A 16122-nucleotide genomic window follows, 5' to 3' on the forward strand; every position below is an offset into this window, starting at 1 on the left:
ATCTTCCCTATAAAAATTATGCTTATCTAGGAATTCTGGTTGCACCTGTGAAAATGGAGATAAGTTTCTCCCTGTGGCATCTGTGCATACAACCACTTTTAGCCTCTTGCTGTAGTGATAATATACATATTTTTGCAAGGTGTTGACACAGCAGATCCAATACTACTTCCAGAGTAAAGTGTTGGGCTTCATGCATTGATGCAGTCTGTAACATCACAATATCTGAGCACCTTAGGAAATACCAAGCCATGTGCCCAAACTGCAGGGCTTCAGAAATCTGTTTTTTCTCACTTTTCTGACTCACTAGAGGCAGGAACTATAGTATTCCTTACCTTGTCCAAAGTTTCAGCTTTGTCAGAGCTCTTGTCTGCTGACAGAGCTTTGTGGACTGGAACTCTGAAAAGATTAGCTACAGGGTGCAATGTGGCTCTAGCAGTGGAAAGCACATTCTTCTGGTGAAGCTATGTCATATGGGAGTGCTAGTCTAGCTCTGTTGGCAGAGCTGTGTTCACAAAAGGGGCTCAGCCACCTTGGCACTACCACTGCAATTGGCAGTAGCCCCATTGTGTATGTCCAACTGAAGGTGTGTGGTTGAAGCAGTTTCCCAAAGGGTTGTGAATTTGATCTAATAAAGTGGGTAGGGTCTATGGCTGCCTTCTGGGAAGAAATACCATTTGCATGCTGTAGGGCTGCGCACAGGTGCAAATGACTGGAGGCTGAATTCCCTGTATTAATGATAAAGAGAGTGCCCCAGGAACATGGTCATCATGAACTTGTCCCATATATGCCTGCCTAGTCTTGAATTTGTTTTGTATTACTTGACACTGTTTCTTGAAGATGAGAATGTGCTGAATATCCCCATGCCTGGACTAATGTGCAGTCCTTGGCACATTTCTTAAATTGGAAATCTGTCATTTTGCTAATTGCCAGCCATCTTTAATAGAATACACATTTCCTGGTCATTCAGTTAAAACCACCCTGTCTGGGGATCCCACTATGGATGGAAATTTGGTGTTCTGGCATTTGAAAGAGAGCAGAAAAATTGCAAGAAACCAAAAGCGAAGGGCGGGGGGAGAGGGAGGTGGCTGTCCAGACTGTTAACTGTCTTGGGTTCTCTTTACATTTGCAGATCTTCTGGTTGATCCCCCCTACACCCCAGAACCTGGAGCTTTATGAGAATTGGCTACTGTCTGGGAAACAGGGAGACATCTTCCTTGGTGATCGAGTGTCAGAATGTCAGCGTATTGAGCTCAAGCAGGGCTATACATTCGTCATCCCTTCAGGTACGAATGGGGAACAGGAAGACCTGCCAGGGTATATTGCTCCTTGTAGAAGAGTGTCTCTGGCAGGGGTCAGTTACAGAGGGTGGGTTGGGAGACTGAGCTCTCTGCAGGACACGATCAGAATAGTATGACTTCTCCTTGAATTTCTTCTGTAGCAGTCACTGCCAACCTGTGGTTCATAGACATATTGAGTAAGACCTCCATTATTCACTTTAGCTTCCCACAGATATGTATTTCTTTATATTGACAAGGCAATCACTGATGTTGCCTGTGGTGCATTACTTGCTTACTATTATCCATGGGCCAGCAAAGGTTGGGGACCATCACTGTAGTGAGTAGCTGCAAGAGAGGAGTATGACACAGCTCAGTTGTCTTGTAGCTTTCATTAATTCCCAAAACATTGCCAAGTTAAATAGTTGCCCTGACCCTGCTTTAAGGCACCATGTACATCAGAGAAGAGAGATTGTATAGTAAAAGGGCAGAGGAAAGAGTCCAGCAGAGAGCAAGAAAATTATTAGGGGCCTGGAAAGCATGTTTTTTATGAAGAAAGAGTAAAAGAACTAGGGATATTTAGTCTGGAGAAGAGAAGACTGAGGGTGGACTTGATAGCAGTCTTCAATACCCAAAGGGCATTTATAGAGAGGATGTAGATGGACTTTTCTTTGTGACCATAGAGACTAGGACTAGGAGCAGTGGCCTCAAGCTGCAGTAGAGGAAATGTAGGTTGAAAATTAAGAGGACCATTCTGTTTCTGAGGGTGGTCAAGTATTAGAGCAGTCTGCCTAGAGAAGTTGTGGACTCTTTTTCCCTGGAAATTTCAAGAGCAGGTTGGACAGACATTTTGAAGGGATGGTTTAAGCCAGGGATGATCCTGCCTTGAGCAGGGAGCTGAACTAGATGACCTTGTGAAGGCCATTCCTGCTCTATTTTGCCAAAATTGTCCTTCTTCCTTCAAACATTCAGCTGAATCCAATACAGGCAAGCTTTTTCAGATAGCTTGGGGAACATTGCAGGTTTGCAGATATCAAGTGGAGGTGAGTCGGGGGGTGGGGTAGGGTGGGGTGGGTCTACAAGGTTGGCTCTAGCAACTCTAGGGACCTTAACTAAAGGATTGTTTTGAGCTTTTGTGAGGGAGCTAGTACATGAATTTAGGAAATGAGTAATGGTATTACACTGCTTCATATGAGAAAATGACATCAGCATTCTGCTGATGCTGGAGTCTGGGGAGCTGGAAGTGTAGAGGTAGGAATGAAGGTCAGAGGAGCTGAAGCTAGCTGACTAGGGCACTGCAGCAGTAATCTGGGGAGAATCATAGAACAACAGTGTGACAAATAGCTCGTAGCCAAAGGCGTTCCAGGGCTAGGAATAAGTGAAGCACCTGGTTTCTTGACAGACAAGCTAAGGAAAAGACAGTTTTAAAGCTGGTCCACTTGTCCAAGGGTAGGCCTTCTGTCTGAGACATACAGCAGGCTGAAGGAAAGCTGAGGTAAAACTTCAGACTGACTTGAATGAGGTAGATGAGGGTGGTAAACATGAAGATATCAAATGAGTGTTAAGCATACAGCTGAATATAATGCAAGTGAATGGCAGTGAAGGTCAAGATGAGAACGTGGCAACGGGTAGTGGGCGAATAGAAGGATGAGTTGATTGCTGTGAGACTCTACAGCTCCAGCATTTCAAGGCTCTTGATGAATGGGGCCTGGGGAGTATTTTAGGTGAGTGCTTCCCAAACTTTTGATACCTGGGCCACACATTATTAATTTTTTCCTGGATTAAAGTTGATGGGGCTCTTCACTCTTACACCCAAAAAGGGCAGTGGGGTTGTATGGTTATGTGAAGTGAATGGAACAGTTAGAAATGGTTCTCATGCTTCTAGCATTATTGAAGGTGATGGCATCAGCAAATTTTGCTTCCATGTTAGTGAGCTCTTTAGAAAAGAGGGTGGCACCTGATGCAGCCTCATTCACAGGCTAGTTCTCTATAAGCTTTCCCCTTCTCACGGTCCTTCTCCTTTCTCTTGTAGGTTGGATCCATGCTGTGTACACTCCCACTGATACTTTGGTTTTTGGAGGCAACTTCCTGCACAGCTTCAACATCCCCATGCAGCTGCGAATCTACAGCATTGAAGATCGAACACGGGTAAGGTGTTTTAGGAGGGCTGGCAGGTGACGTGCATTAAGACTCCCTTGGTGCAGGGGAAAGCCATAGAAACCAACACAGTGGCTTTCAGACTGATTATTTACTGTGTCAAATAAGAACATAGGAGGAATGGCTGCCTGGCTTGGGGGTGTGTAGAAATGACACACAAGCTGTTAACTTCAAAGCCAGGAGCTTCAATCCAGTCTTAATTTGGGGCGACCCAAGTCCCCCTGACTCACTAGCAGTGGAACTCTGTAACCCTATTAGGTGTAAGGAAAGGCACATTGTTTGCTAGTCAGTGGGGTCATTCAAGTGTCGTTGGTTTTGCATTTCCACGTGCTTCCTGTGCTACTTTGCAGTTCTGCACTAGATTTTGACTAGTCAGAAAAGATTATTGAAGCCAAAGGCAGCTTATAAATCTGAGCTGAACTGCTTGGGTGTATAGGTGACCTTTCACTACTTTACTACTATTGCCAAACTAATTAGGAGGGAGTTTATTTAAAAGTAAGTGTAGCAAAGATCCCTGACCCTAAACAATAAAGAATGAAATGCTAATAACTAGGAAGTGAACTGTGTCTTTGTCTGACACCTGGTGACTCCTTCCGGCATGAGGAGGTTTGTGCCAGGCTGCTGAAAGTGCTCTTAAGTGTTGGTTGTTATGTGTACTTGCAGTTCCCACCCCCAGAATAAACCTGTTCTGTGTGATGATTGAAGCATTGTTAAACTCTGCTGCTCTATATTTAGGAACGTAATTGATCCCTTTCCTTCTGTTATCTTTTGCCTCTTACACCCCTTCTCAGGTCCCAAACAAGTTTCGCTATCCCTTCTACTATGAGATGTGCTGGTATGTGCTGGAACGCTATGTCTACTGTATCACCAACCGCTCCCACCTGACCAAGGACTTCCAGAAGGAGTCACTCAGCATGGGTGAGAGCTACTGCCTGAGTTTTCGTCCTGACCCCTTCCTCGCCGTGCTAAAGCAGTTTCCTTTGCTTCCCCTCTGATGCACCATCTGGCTGTCTGAGTGGCAGGGTGGGGAGGGCTCTGGTGGGGGAATTCAGGAGGATTGCTTCCTTAATTTCACAGGGTGGTTTTTATGGGTATTTCCTCTCTTTCCTGTTAGCTATATTTAAGGGGATCAGGTTCAGTGTGGGGCTGGAGGGAGACTGCAGACCGGGAGAAGGAGATGTGATTTTTAGCCACGAGTCAAAACAAGCTACCTTTCTGTTTCCTCCTACTCCCATGATATGGCTTCAAGGAAAAGTCTGGAACCTCACAATGGGCTGCATTTATGCTACTGTCTATGAACTTTAGAGTGAAAGTTGCAAGGGTGTCTGGTGATTTTATAGCTAGATCCATATAGTCAGTACAGGGCAATGTGAAACCTTACTCCCTAAATGGAGGTGAACAGCCCTTCAGGGGCATCTTTCATGGCAGCCATAGAGTTTCTGGGGCTCTGATTTCTAGCCAGAGGATTCCATCAAAGGCAAGGCTCGCAGGTTTTCCTGGTCTGTGTTCTTCAGTAGTTTAATCTGGTCAATCTGGAGTAGACTACTGCACACAGTCCTGGCTTTTCCAGTCTAAGCATGGTCAGTACAGGCAGTCCTCGACTTACAACTTTTCGAGTTACAACGTTTTGCACTTATAACATTTATAAATTGACACCCTGTTTCAACTTTGACATCAGTTTCGACTTCACAACGCTTGATCCGATGCGACGCCACACCAGCGAACAAGTTCGCTGCGTCGCTCATCTCCCTGGAGAACATCTGTCCAAACTTCCTTGGACACTTTCTTTAAGAAAGCAGACAAGACTCCAGAAAAACCTGCAGCCAAGACTCCTGAGAAGACTCCAGTCAAGAACCCTTCAAAAAGTCCATCCAAGAGCGTTTCAAAAAGTCCAGCAAAGTCACCTCAAATAAGTCCTTCCAGATCAATATGATTGCTATTTGCGATATAAATACATTAATATAGCTATATTACTCATCTATAATTAATCTAGTACAAAATTCTGGGGTATTTTTGGTGAAAATGGGGTATCGGGCCTTGGTACAGGAACCAATCCCCCATTTATAACATTTTTTTTATAAGAAAATTGGTTCTGAATTGCAACATTTCGACTTAAGACACAGTTTTCAGTAACCAGTTGTGTCGTAAGTCTGAGGACTGCCTGTACCTGTTCTCTCAGTTTCTCCCCTAGCAGCAGTGTGGTGAAACAGTGGTTAGAGCAGACTTGTTGTAACACTCCTGTAGTAATGGCAATACTCTCAATCCCTCTCTTCTCTCAGTCTAGGAGCAAGCTGATTTATATTTAGCACTTTTTGGAAATAAGGATACTCTTTTTTGACTACTCAGGCAGTTTCTGGAGTTTCCCACGTAGTAGAAGAACCTGAAAAATTGAAGCATCCCATGAGCTAATTGGTTGGCTGGGCCTACATCTCTGCTTCTCTCATTGCTCTTTTTCCCTATGGCATTGGCAGATATGGAGTTGAGCTCCTCAGAGTCAGGAAATGTGGATGAAGAGGAGGATGCACCTGATAAGGAGCCACGACGCCCGGTCACCAGACGGTCAGTCCTCACAAGCCCTGTGGCCAATGGTGCCAACCTAGACTATGACGAACTAAGCAAAGGCTGCAGGAGTCTGCCAGGCCTTAAGAAAACCCCATCCACGGACTCCTCTGACTCCAGCCGGGCCCCTCAGAATGGCCAGGCCTGGGACCCCCTCGCCAGCAGTCCACACAAGAGCAACAAAGTGCACCTGACTCAGTTTGAGCTGGAAGGGCTGCGCTGCCTGATGGACAAGCTGGAGTCTCTGCCCCTGCACAAGAAGTGTGTCCCCACAGGCATAGAAGATGAGGATGCCCTCATAGCTGATGTCAAGGTATGTAGCAGCTGAGGCACCTCTGCTCAATAGAGTCCTATATTCTGTTGCCAGCACTTGTTAGTGTATGAAAGCAAGTAATGCCAGGAAGCACCTGGCTTGCTGCAGTGCTCGGGGTGATGGGGAAGTGAGAGTCGTGCAAGAACTTCCCTTTACCAGCTTATAGCTGAAATCATGAAGTCAGCTAATTGATCCAAAGCAGGGCTTTTACACATTTTTTTTTTAAACTGCCCCATGCTATGTTATGCGAGTGTACTCTGTTTTGATCTTTTGGGGTGTTCTAGAAATCTGACATGAGCCCTGTGGGATCATTTTTTTCTAAATGTGCTGTCCCCTGTCTTGATATTGCCTGCCTTTATATGTTGGGAATGATATGGTCCTTGTTCATATTTTGAAAGGAAAACATAACTACTCACCTTACCAAGTGATGTGTATAAAGGTGATTAGCCATGCTAGCTTGAAGTCAGACAGAAGGCAGTACAGGCTGACACCGTAGAGGATCATTGGTTCAGAGGCATGGACTTTCATAGGTGACAGCCTGTTTCATCATGCTGTGGGCTTTGGAGTAAGAAAGGATGTAAAATAGGGAGGAATTTAAATACAGTGGAGAAGTACAGAGAGAGGGGGCACTGCTGAGAGAAACAAAGGACTGGTTTAAAAGGTCAGTAAGGATAAGGCAGTTAACACATTGAGTGATACAGGAATAAACTGTTAGAGCTAACAGCTGTCCCAGGTTATGGGGTAAGAACCCGTAGTCTTTTGTAGAGACCATGGTTAACACAATCCAATAATGATTGTGGTTGATTTCTTGTTCTGCATTTTCCTGTTCAAAGTGGCTTTGAAAGTTTTATTATATAAGGACAGCTACATTGAGGGTAGTGATGGACTGTCCAGGGAAGTTAAAGAGATCTGCCCGATAAATTTTTGTACTTTTCTGGAATTGATGTCAAATAGATATCCATTCTTCTTTCACTTAAGGATTGCCCCAGCTGCCCAATGTAAACAGCAGACAGGTACTAAACAGGTGAATGAACCCTGCAAGTTACATTTTATGTGGTTTGGTTCAGTGATGATGTGGTCTGTGTTGATGAGGGAGCAAAGCTGGTATCTGGATCTGAAGCAAGACCTAGTGACTTGGCATTAGGTAGTCAGTTGCTTAAGAGACCTTGTTTGAGATGGGAGAAGAGGATGGTGGGGGCTGTCTATAGGCCAGGACGGGCTTTTCCCCCCAAGGCTGCCTTAAGATGGTCGTCATTTTAAAAGAAGCTAGAGGTTTTCAAGCGTTAGGCTGTATTTGATGACCGGGGGATTCTGTTGTCCACATTACAGAGTTGGTATTGTAGCAGGTTGGAGTGAGGTCCAAGTCTGACTCTGATTTTTTTGAATGGCTACAGTTCTGGGATTGTATGATAAGTGTAGGAAGTCTTGTTCCAGATTCCTAAGGTGTGCCTCATGGCTGCTGGCAACAGAGCAGATACAGCTGTAACATAGAGCTTGGCTGTAGGTGATGGATTTAGTGATATGCTTAGGTTGAAAGATGGTGGCATGGAGGTAGCTGTAATAGATGGTTGGTTTCTGATGCAACATAGTAGTGATGTGGCCATTGCAAAGCTTTGCAGTGGGGTTTAAGAAATTAATTTGGGTAGAGTATTCGAGAGTCAGTTTGCTGGGAGAGTGGAAATTGTTAAAGTCCTGGTGGAATTTCTTTAGAGGTTCCTTCCCATTTATCCACAGGGTAAATATGTCATCAGTGTATCTTAGGTATAACAGGTAGATAAAGAGGGCAGCTGCAGAGGAAGCAGACTGAGATCTGTCATAAATACATTTGCAAAGTGGGGGGGGGGGGGAGGGGACTGTGCATGTGCATGTGCCCATGGCATTTCCATTTGTTTTATAGACATAGTGAGATCCCAAATCTGAAATAGTTGTGTAAGGCTAGAGTGGGGAAAGTGTGTGATGGAAACATAAGCAGTGCCATCACTGGGGAATAATGTTCTTTATGACTTGTAATCCATTACCACTGGGGATGTTGGTGTACAGAGATGTACAAGTGATGCATATGTGAGCTCTGGACTCAAAGTGAGAGTTGAATGAAATTTGGATCCCAGGTTTTGGGATTGTAAAGGCAGTAATCTGGTCACTGGCAGAATAACATGTCCTAACAAAGCACTTTTTGCTGGTTTCTTCATCTCTGAGTTCTGAAAGTTTGCAAGAATGTTCATATGAGGGTGTCCTCCATTCTAGCTTTAACCATGATAGGTGGGAGGGGTCGCTGGTCATCAGCACTCATTCTTTCCTTGTTACAGACTGACTGGGCTGTGTTTCTATTTGGTTATTTTGCAGAGGATTGGAGATCTGGCAGGTTCTCCTAGACAGGCTAAGCAATTTTTCCCCCTTCTCCCTGTTTTCCACCATTCTTTACATCAGGTAGACCTGTTTCCAAAATGTTAACCGTTGCTAAAACCAGGGAGAGCAGGCTGGACTCTAGTCGTATCCATAATTTGCTTTCCAAAGGCCTCTTTCTCCTCTTGGGCCATTTCCCTTTCTTGTTTTCTGTCCCTTAAACAAAAGAGCAAACAGTGTTAAATTCCATCTCAGTAACTCTGCTACCCTTCTAGCACCCCATCCCCAACTCTTCTATATAGCTTGGAAAGGCCAGCCTCCTCCTAATTTGGGAAAGGGATACTGGAAGGCTGGTGTTCCTGGTGTTTGTTAGTTATATTAGTGGTAAAATGCCTTTGCATGAACAAGCAGAGTGTATGTACTGTTGGATGGTTTAACTTTTGATTTCTTTGCTTTTCTGCCTTATGGTATATTATGTGTCCAGCGGCCATAACTGATATATATCAAGTGTTTGTGTATGATCTAAGACTTTAGAGAGAGATTTTCTGTTCTTGACTTTTTAAAAAGTTTAAAAGGAGACTGTCACTGTCCTCTGAACATCTAATACACTGTTTTTAAAATGCCTAGCAGATTGTACCATAAACCAGGTCTGTCCAGTTGGCAGCCCACAGGCTGCATGTGGCTGCCAGGGAGTTAACCTATGGCCTCTGGGCTCCCCTTCTGGGTGCTACTCTCCCTGGTGCTCCTGCTGCTGCCACCAGTGTCTCAGGGCTCCCTTTTCATCCTCTAACTTCCACTTCTTACTCCTGCCCCTGGGGATGGGGCACGGCAGTGTGGCCAAGCCCACAGGGCTGAGGGAATCTGCTAGTGGGGAGGTTCTGAGGAACCTGGTGGACCCCATGCAGTACAGCAGGAGGGGTCTCACATGGCATGATGCAGTTCAGTGGGGGGTGCCTGTGTGACTTAGGAGGCATGTAACTCATGTGGTGTTTGGCCAGCAGGTCTGCGGCCCTCAACTGCTCAGATTTGGATAACCTTGCTATACACAGTGGTTTGGTCTTGTGAATTACTTCAGGGGTGTCAAAGATGTGGCCTGTGGGGCTCTATCATTCAGCCTATAGCATTGCCTGTGGGTTTCAACTGGTCCCGTGCACTGCATGTAGTGTCCCAGACTGACACATGCATGTGGCACACAGGGTTGGTCTGAGGGCCCAGACCAGCCCACAGGCTGCCCCTGTACCCTGCCTCTGGCTTATGGGGCCTGATGAGTTTGCCTCTAGATTACTTGGTGCTGGCCATATTTTTAAAAACCATTGTACGCTTATCTAAGATTTTGTAATATACAAAATGTTCCAGTCAGTCACGCATTCCAGATCAGTTGGTGAAAAGCAGTGCAGACTAGTCAGAACACCTGAGCCAAGTGGCATTTCCATAAAACTCTCTTGTGAAAGGTTCTGCTCTTGGCTGGTGAATACATTGGGTCTGTATCTTTAAAAGCTTTTTTTCTTCAGCCATGAGAGTTACAACTTAGATTCTGGACACCTTTCAGCATAAAAAAAACCAACACACAACTTGACACAAGAAAAGCTAGTTGGCATTAATGTTTCATAGACATTAGGCCTCGGAAGATCGAGTCCAGTCCCCGCCCGAAGGCAGGAAGTCAGCTGGGGTCATAGGATCCCAGCAAGATAAGCATCCAATTTTTTCTTGAAAGCGTTCAATGTAGGTGCTTGCCCTGTCCGATGGCAGGCTATTCCAGACCTTGGGGGTTTGGACAGTAAAGAAATTCTTCCTTATGTCCAGCCTGAAACGGTCTTGCAGTAGTTTATAACCGTTCAACCTCCTCATCCCTCAGGGTGCTCTGGTGAACAAACGTTCCCCCAGATACTGGTGGTCACCCCTGATAAACTTATAGGTGGCCATAAGATCACCCCTGATCCTGCTCTTTTCTAGGCTAAAGAGCCCCGTAGCTCTCAGCCCGTCATCGTAAGGTCTGTTTTCCTGACCTCTGATCATGCACGTGGCTTTTCTCTGGACTCTCTCAAGCTTCTCCACATCCTCTTTCAATTGTGGGGCCCAAAACTGGACACAGTGTTCCAGCTGCGGCCTCACCAAGCCCAAGTACAAGGGGAGAATGAGGTCCCGGGATTTGCTTAAGAAGCATCTATGGATGCAAGCCAGCGTTTTGGTTACTTTACTAGCTGCAGCATCCCATTGAAGGCTTATGTTCATCTTGTGGTCAGTGATGACCCCCAAGTCTCTTTCTTCTGTAGTACTAGCCAGCGTAGCACTGCTGAGCCTATAAGGATGCTGCAGGTTTTTCCTCCCATAGTGGAAAACCTTGCATTTTTCAGTGTTAAACACCATCAGGTTCTCATCCACCCATTTGCTGAGCCTGTCCAGGTCAGCCTGGATCGCCCTCCTGTCTTTAGGTGTGGATGCTTTATCCCAAAGTTTGGTGTCGTCGGCAAACTTGGCCAGTCCTCTTCTGACTCCAGTGTCCACATCGTTAATGAAGATGTTGAACAATATGGATCCTAGGACAGAGCCTTGAGGGACCCCACTGGTCACAGGGCACTATGACGATTGACTTCCGTCAATTACCACCCTCTGGGTCCGACCATGGAGAGGTCTCACACCTGGAGAGGGTCCAGAGAAGGGCAGCTCGTATGGTCAAGGGCCTGCAGACCAAGCCCTACGAGGAGAGACTAGAGAAACTGGACCTTTTCAGCCTCCGCAAGAGAAGGTTGAGAGGCGACCTTGTGACTGCCTATAAGTTCATCACGGGGGCACAGAAGGGAATTGGTAAGGATTTATTCACCAAGGCGCCCCCGGGGGTTACAAGAAATAATGGCCACAAGCTAGCAGAGAGCAGATTTAGATTGGACATTAGGAAGAACTTCTTCACAGTTCAAGTGGCCAAGGTCTGGAACGAGCTCCCAAGGGAGGTGGTGCTGTCCCCTACCCTGGGGGTCTTCAAGAGGAGGTTAGATGAGTATCTAGCTGGGGTCATCTAGACCCAGCACTCTTTCCTGCTTATGCAGGGGGTCGGACTCGATGATCTATTGAGGTCCCTTCCGACCCTAACATCTATGAATCTATGGAGCCAGTTTCCCAGCCAGCGGATCGTGGTAGACTCAAGGCCACAATTGGCTAGTTTTGCCAAGAGGTGATCATGGGATACCAGATCAAAGGCTTTTTTGAAGTCAAGATATATGACATCAATCTCTTCTCCCTTGTCCAGGTGATGGGTCACCTGGTCGTAGAAGGAAAGGAGATTGGTCATGCAAGACCTACCCACAACAAACCCGTGCTGGCTATCCCTCAGGATGCTGGTGTCAGCCAGTCCATTAAGGATGGCCTCTTTAATAAACTTTTCTAAGACCTTCCCTGGGATTTGCCGGATCCACTTTTCTCCCTTTCTTGAAGATGGGCACCACGTTGGCCTTCTTCCAGTCTTTGGGCGCTACTCCAGAGTGCCAGGAGTTCTCAAAGATCTGTGCCAGAGGCTGGGCTATGATGCTTGCCAGCTCCTTGAGTACACGGGTGTATATTGTCAGGGCCTGCTGACTTGAAAGTATTCAGCTTCTCAAGGTGTTCCTTCACGAGGTCTGCATTGATGGAGGGCAGGGAATCTCCCTCACCCAGACCTCCCTGTCCCTTAGTGGGCATGGGCGTCCCAGTTGTCAAACTGAAGTGATTCAATAATAAATGTTGAAGTCCTCTTTCCCTTGGAACAGGGGTGTCAAACATATGACCCGTGGGTCTTGGACTGACCTTGTATGCCTGTGTGTGGCATGCAGACTTGGTCTGGCATTTGGGCTGAACCTGATGCTGTACATGGTACAAAGGGTCAGTCAGGGACACATGCCAAACTGGCCCTGCATGCTGGCTCCAGACATAGTCTGGATCAGGCCATGCCAGAGTTAGCGCACACAGCCAGTCAGGCAGGGCATCACATGTAGCATACACCCTGTGCCTGTACCTGTCCCCAGTGCTGTGTGCAGTGCTTGTGGCAATATGTCCAGCCCATGTGCCACATGCAACACATGCCAGCCCCACTCTACTGCTTGGACTGTTTGTGGTGCACTGACTGGATCTAGCACTGTGGGCAATGCCCACAGTTCAGGCTTGCACAGGACACATGCATGCAGTGTCCTGCTAGATCAGCCTTGCATACCGACTCCAGCATGCACAGATGTCCTCGGGCCCCATCTGGACTGGCCCAGGAGCCAGCATGCAGGGTTGGTCCAGTGAGGCGCCACATGTAGCACACGCCTTTGCTAGGCTGCAGACAGTGCCCATAGTGCCAGGTCCAGCTTGCATGCCATGAGCAGTACAAGCCCTGGAGCTGGGCTGACATGGGCTGCCCTTGGCACAGGGGGCCAACAAGAGCAATGTGCTGCATACAGCATCCTGCCAGACCAGCCATGCATGGTGGTTTCACCTCAGCCCAAATTGGCCTAGAGACTCTCGTCTGGTCCATGGGGCCTTGGAGATACTAAATCTTACAAGTAAGTAAGGTGGCTTTTAAATCTCAATTCCTTAATTTTGCTTGAGGAGACCACAAAAGTGAGGCTGAGAGACCTTAACAGGACAGCTTTCTAACCAATTTTAATTTAAATCTTTGCTACATGATACTTTTTATGTCCAAGACCTGATTCTCAACCAGGATGCTGCCAGATTCTTTGAAGGGTGTTGTGGGGTGTGAATAGATTTATGCAGATAAGCACAGGTTCAGGCTTGTCCCTGCCTGGCCTGTTTCCTCCACCCCTACCCATGCTGCCCAGCCCTTCAGCAAGGAGGTAAGCATTGTAATATATCAATTATTTTTGGAATTGGGTGCCACTTAATTCACAAACATATGGAAGAGTGCCTTGAATCCAAAAAAGGTTGAGAACCACTGGTTTAAGAGTTAAAACCCTGCATTAAGTAGGAAAAATAGGACCAAACCCTTGCAGTTGCAGTTCCTGCCTTCATAATTTATGGTATAGAAGATGAATCAAATTTAGAAACTGCTTACCTTGCAAAATTCCCTGCCGACTCTTACCTTCCCATCTCTGTTGGTGCAAGTATCATGAGACTTGCCAGATGGTTGTTGGTTATTTTATTAACTCTGTATCTGACATGGTAGGGTGCCTCTCTGCAGAACCATGGTACAGTTTTAATTTTGGAAAAATCTAACCATTGTTGTATCCAAGTGGAGTTCTTTGCAGTGAAGTGCTTGTACCAGAGTCTGTTCTTCCTGGTCTTACTTAGTAATAGTCACTTTTCTCCTGCAGTTTTTCTATCCTCCTGTTTTGCCCCAACGCGGCATCTTTACTGTCCCTCACCATTGTCCAGCCCAGGGGTGGGCAAAATACGGCCTGCAGGCTGGACGCGGCCCAACAGGCCATTCTATCCAGCCCACGAGGCCCCTAAAAAATTTAGAAAATTAATATATATCTGCCCCTGGCTGCCTGTCATGCGGCCCTCAATGGCTTGCCAAAACTCAGTAAGCGGCCCTCTGCCCCTGGTCCAGCCTTTGCCCCGCTGCTTACTTTGTGTCTGCTTGTAAAGAGTCCAACAACCATTTATTTGGGCTGGCAATCTGTGATGTTACCAGCATAACTTTCCACTTTGTAAGGATTTCTGTGCACTTGAAAGTTGACTCCAGTTAAGGCAGGGTGTGAATTTTAAAGCACGGTAGCTGTCCTGGACACCTCCACATGTAAACTCTCTCTTGTTCTGATTTGAGTTTAATCCACTCTCCCGGAAGATTAAGCTCAATAGGAACAAGCCACTCATACTCAAAAATATATATCACCATGCAACCTGATGTAGGAATAGCTGTTGTGCTCTAAATTCACCCCTGCCTTAATCTGAATTAACTTTAAAGTTAATAGACAAGTCCCAACTAAGTTACTCTGCAGCATTAGCAAGTAAAACCTTTTATCTGTGTGATGTAAACATGTTTTAATTTTCTAACTATGTTGGGACTAAGGTGCTTCCCACAAATTCTTGTGCCAGACTTCTCATTTGAAACATTTAACTAGCTGCACCTTCCAGTGTTGGCTCCCATTTCCCAGGACTCTTTAAGGATTCATAGATTGTAAGGGGATAGAAGGGACCTTGCAAGATCATCAGGTCCAGCACCCTGCACTAGGCAGGAAAGACATCTGGGGTCAGGTGACCCCAGCAAGGTGACTGGACAGTTGCCTCTTGAAGATTTCCAGAGTAGGTGATTGTACCACCTCCTGAGGGAGTTTATTCTACTATCTGGACACCCTGATTGTAAAGAAGTTTTTCTTAGAGTTGAGCCTGAAACAGCTTTCCAGTAGTTTGTGGTCATTGCTCCTGGTTTTTCCCAAGGGTGCCTTTGATGTATTCCCTGATGTGGCAGAATTCCTTGGCTTCTTCACATCTTTCAGGCATAAGAGCAAACTAAAAGCTGCAGATGGCTGAGGTACTTGGATATAAGCAGTGCCTGTTCCAGACTGTAGTATTTGTAGCATCTCTCAAACTTTTTAATTCAGTGCCATCAGTTTACAAGCAAATGTTTATCCTTGTTTATTAATAATTCCCTGTATAGGGGTTGCAGATGAATGGGCATGAAGTTTCTGCCCTTGTCTGAGAATCTACTTGGATATCTACAGCCTGGAGAGCAGTTGAACCGTGTTCAACCATCATCTGCTGGCTTTTTAACGTCCCACTCAGCAAAGACCTCTGGGTATGCAGTTTCTAACAGGCTCTGTATATCAGTTTCCCAAATGTTTGTATTCCAGGGGGTCCTGTAGCTGCCATGGTTGTGATGAAAATGACTCTTCCTAGAACTGGAGATGGTCAAGAGATATAACAGGTTTTTTTTCCTACACTGGCTGGGCTTGAACCTGTTCTGCTACTAGTTCATACAGATTGGACCAATAAAATCTCAGTGCTCATTTGGTCTAGGTTTCACTTTTGGAGCTATTTTCTATGTGGCTTGAAATTACTTTCTCTTTCTTTTTGGGTGTCTTTATCTAAGGCACACTCCTGCAGGGTCCTGTACTGACCTTATACCCTCTATTGGTTTATCACAGATTCCTACCACTTCGTAGAGCTTGAGAAGTGGAGTCTGTTTACCCTAGAGCACTGACGCTATGAACAATGTCCCTCACCTACTTTCATCTTTAATTTTATTGTAAAGACCTCTCTGTAGCTTTCCCCAGCTCCGCAAAACTCTTGGTGGGCTGCCACATAATGCTTTTCGTGGCCTAAGCTTGACTTGCTACACAATGGTGACATTAAGGAAGCCTGAGAGCTGGAAAACCTAATCCTTGCCATTGCAAAGGATGTCCCTAGGATGAGCTGCATCACAACGTACTGGCCAATCAGTGCTGTAGGCTTACAACACTGCATCAACACTTCCTTGATCCTCAAACACCCGCCTGTTAGGACTTTTGCAAAGATCTACCTAGTTTCTCACAACTTCCAACAATCCACGTTATGGTGGGGGGG

The 16122-nt window shown here is 46.0% G+C and overlaps 1 protein-coding gene across 7 annotated transcripts in view; it reads left to right on the plus strand.

Moving 5' to 3' along the window:
- The window catches only part of KDM2A (lysine demethylase 2A), a 79189-nt gene that overhangs the window by 45870 nt on the left and 17197 nt on the right, over positions 1-16122 (plus strand). For all 7 annotated transcript variants that reach the window (XM_059722456.1, XM_059722455.1, XM_006260090.4 and 4 more), the window contains 4 exons: positions 1130-1283; positions 3307-3422; positions 4223-4349; positions 5903-6303. In XM_059722456.1, coding sequence (XP_059578439.1) covers positions 1130-1283; positions 3307-3422; positions 4223-4349; positions 5903-6303 — 798 coding nt within the window. The remainder of the gene's footprint in view (positions 1-1129; positions 1284-3306; positions 3423-4222; positions 4350-5902; positions 6304-16122) is intronic.

This window comes from Alligator mississippiensis, chromosome 2 (genome assembly GCF_030867095.1).
Source record: "Alligator mississippiensis isolate rAllMis1 chromosome 2, rAllMis1, whole genome shotgun sequence".
Lineage (NCBI taxonomy): Eukaryota > Metazoa > Chordata > Crocodylia > Alligatoridae > Alligator > Alligator mississippiensis.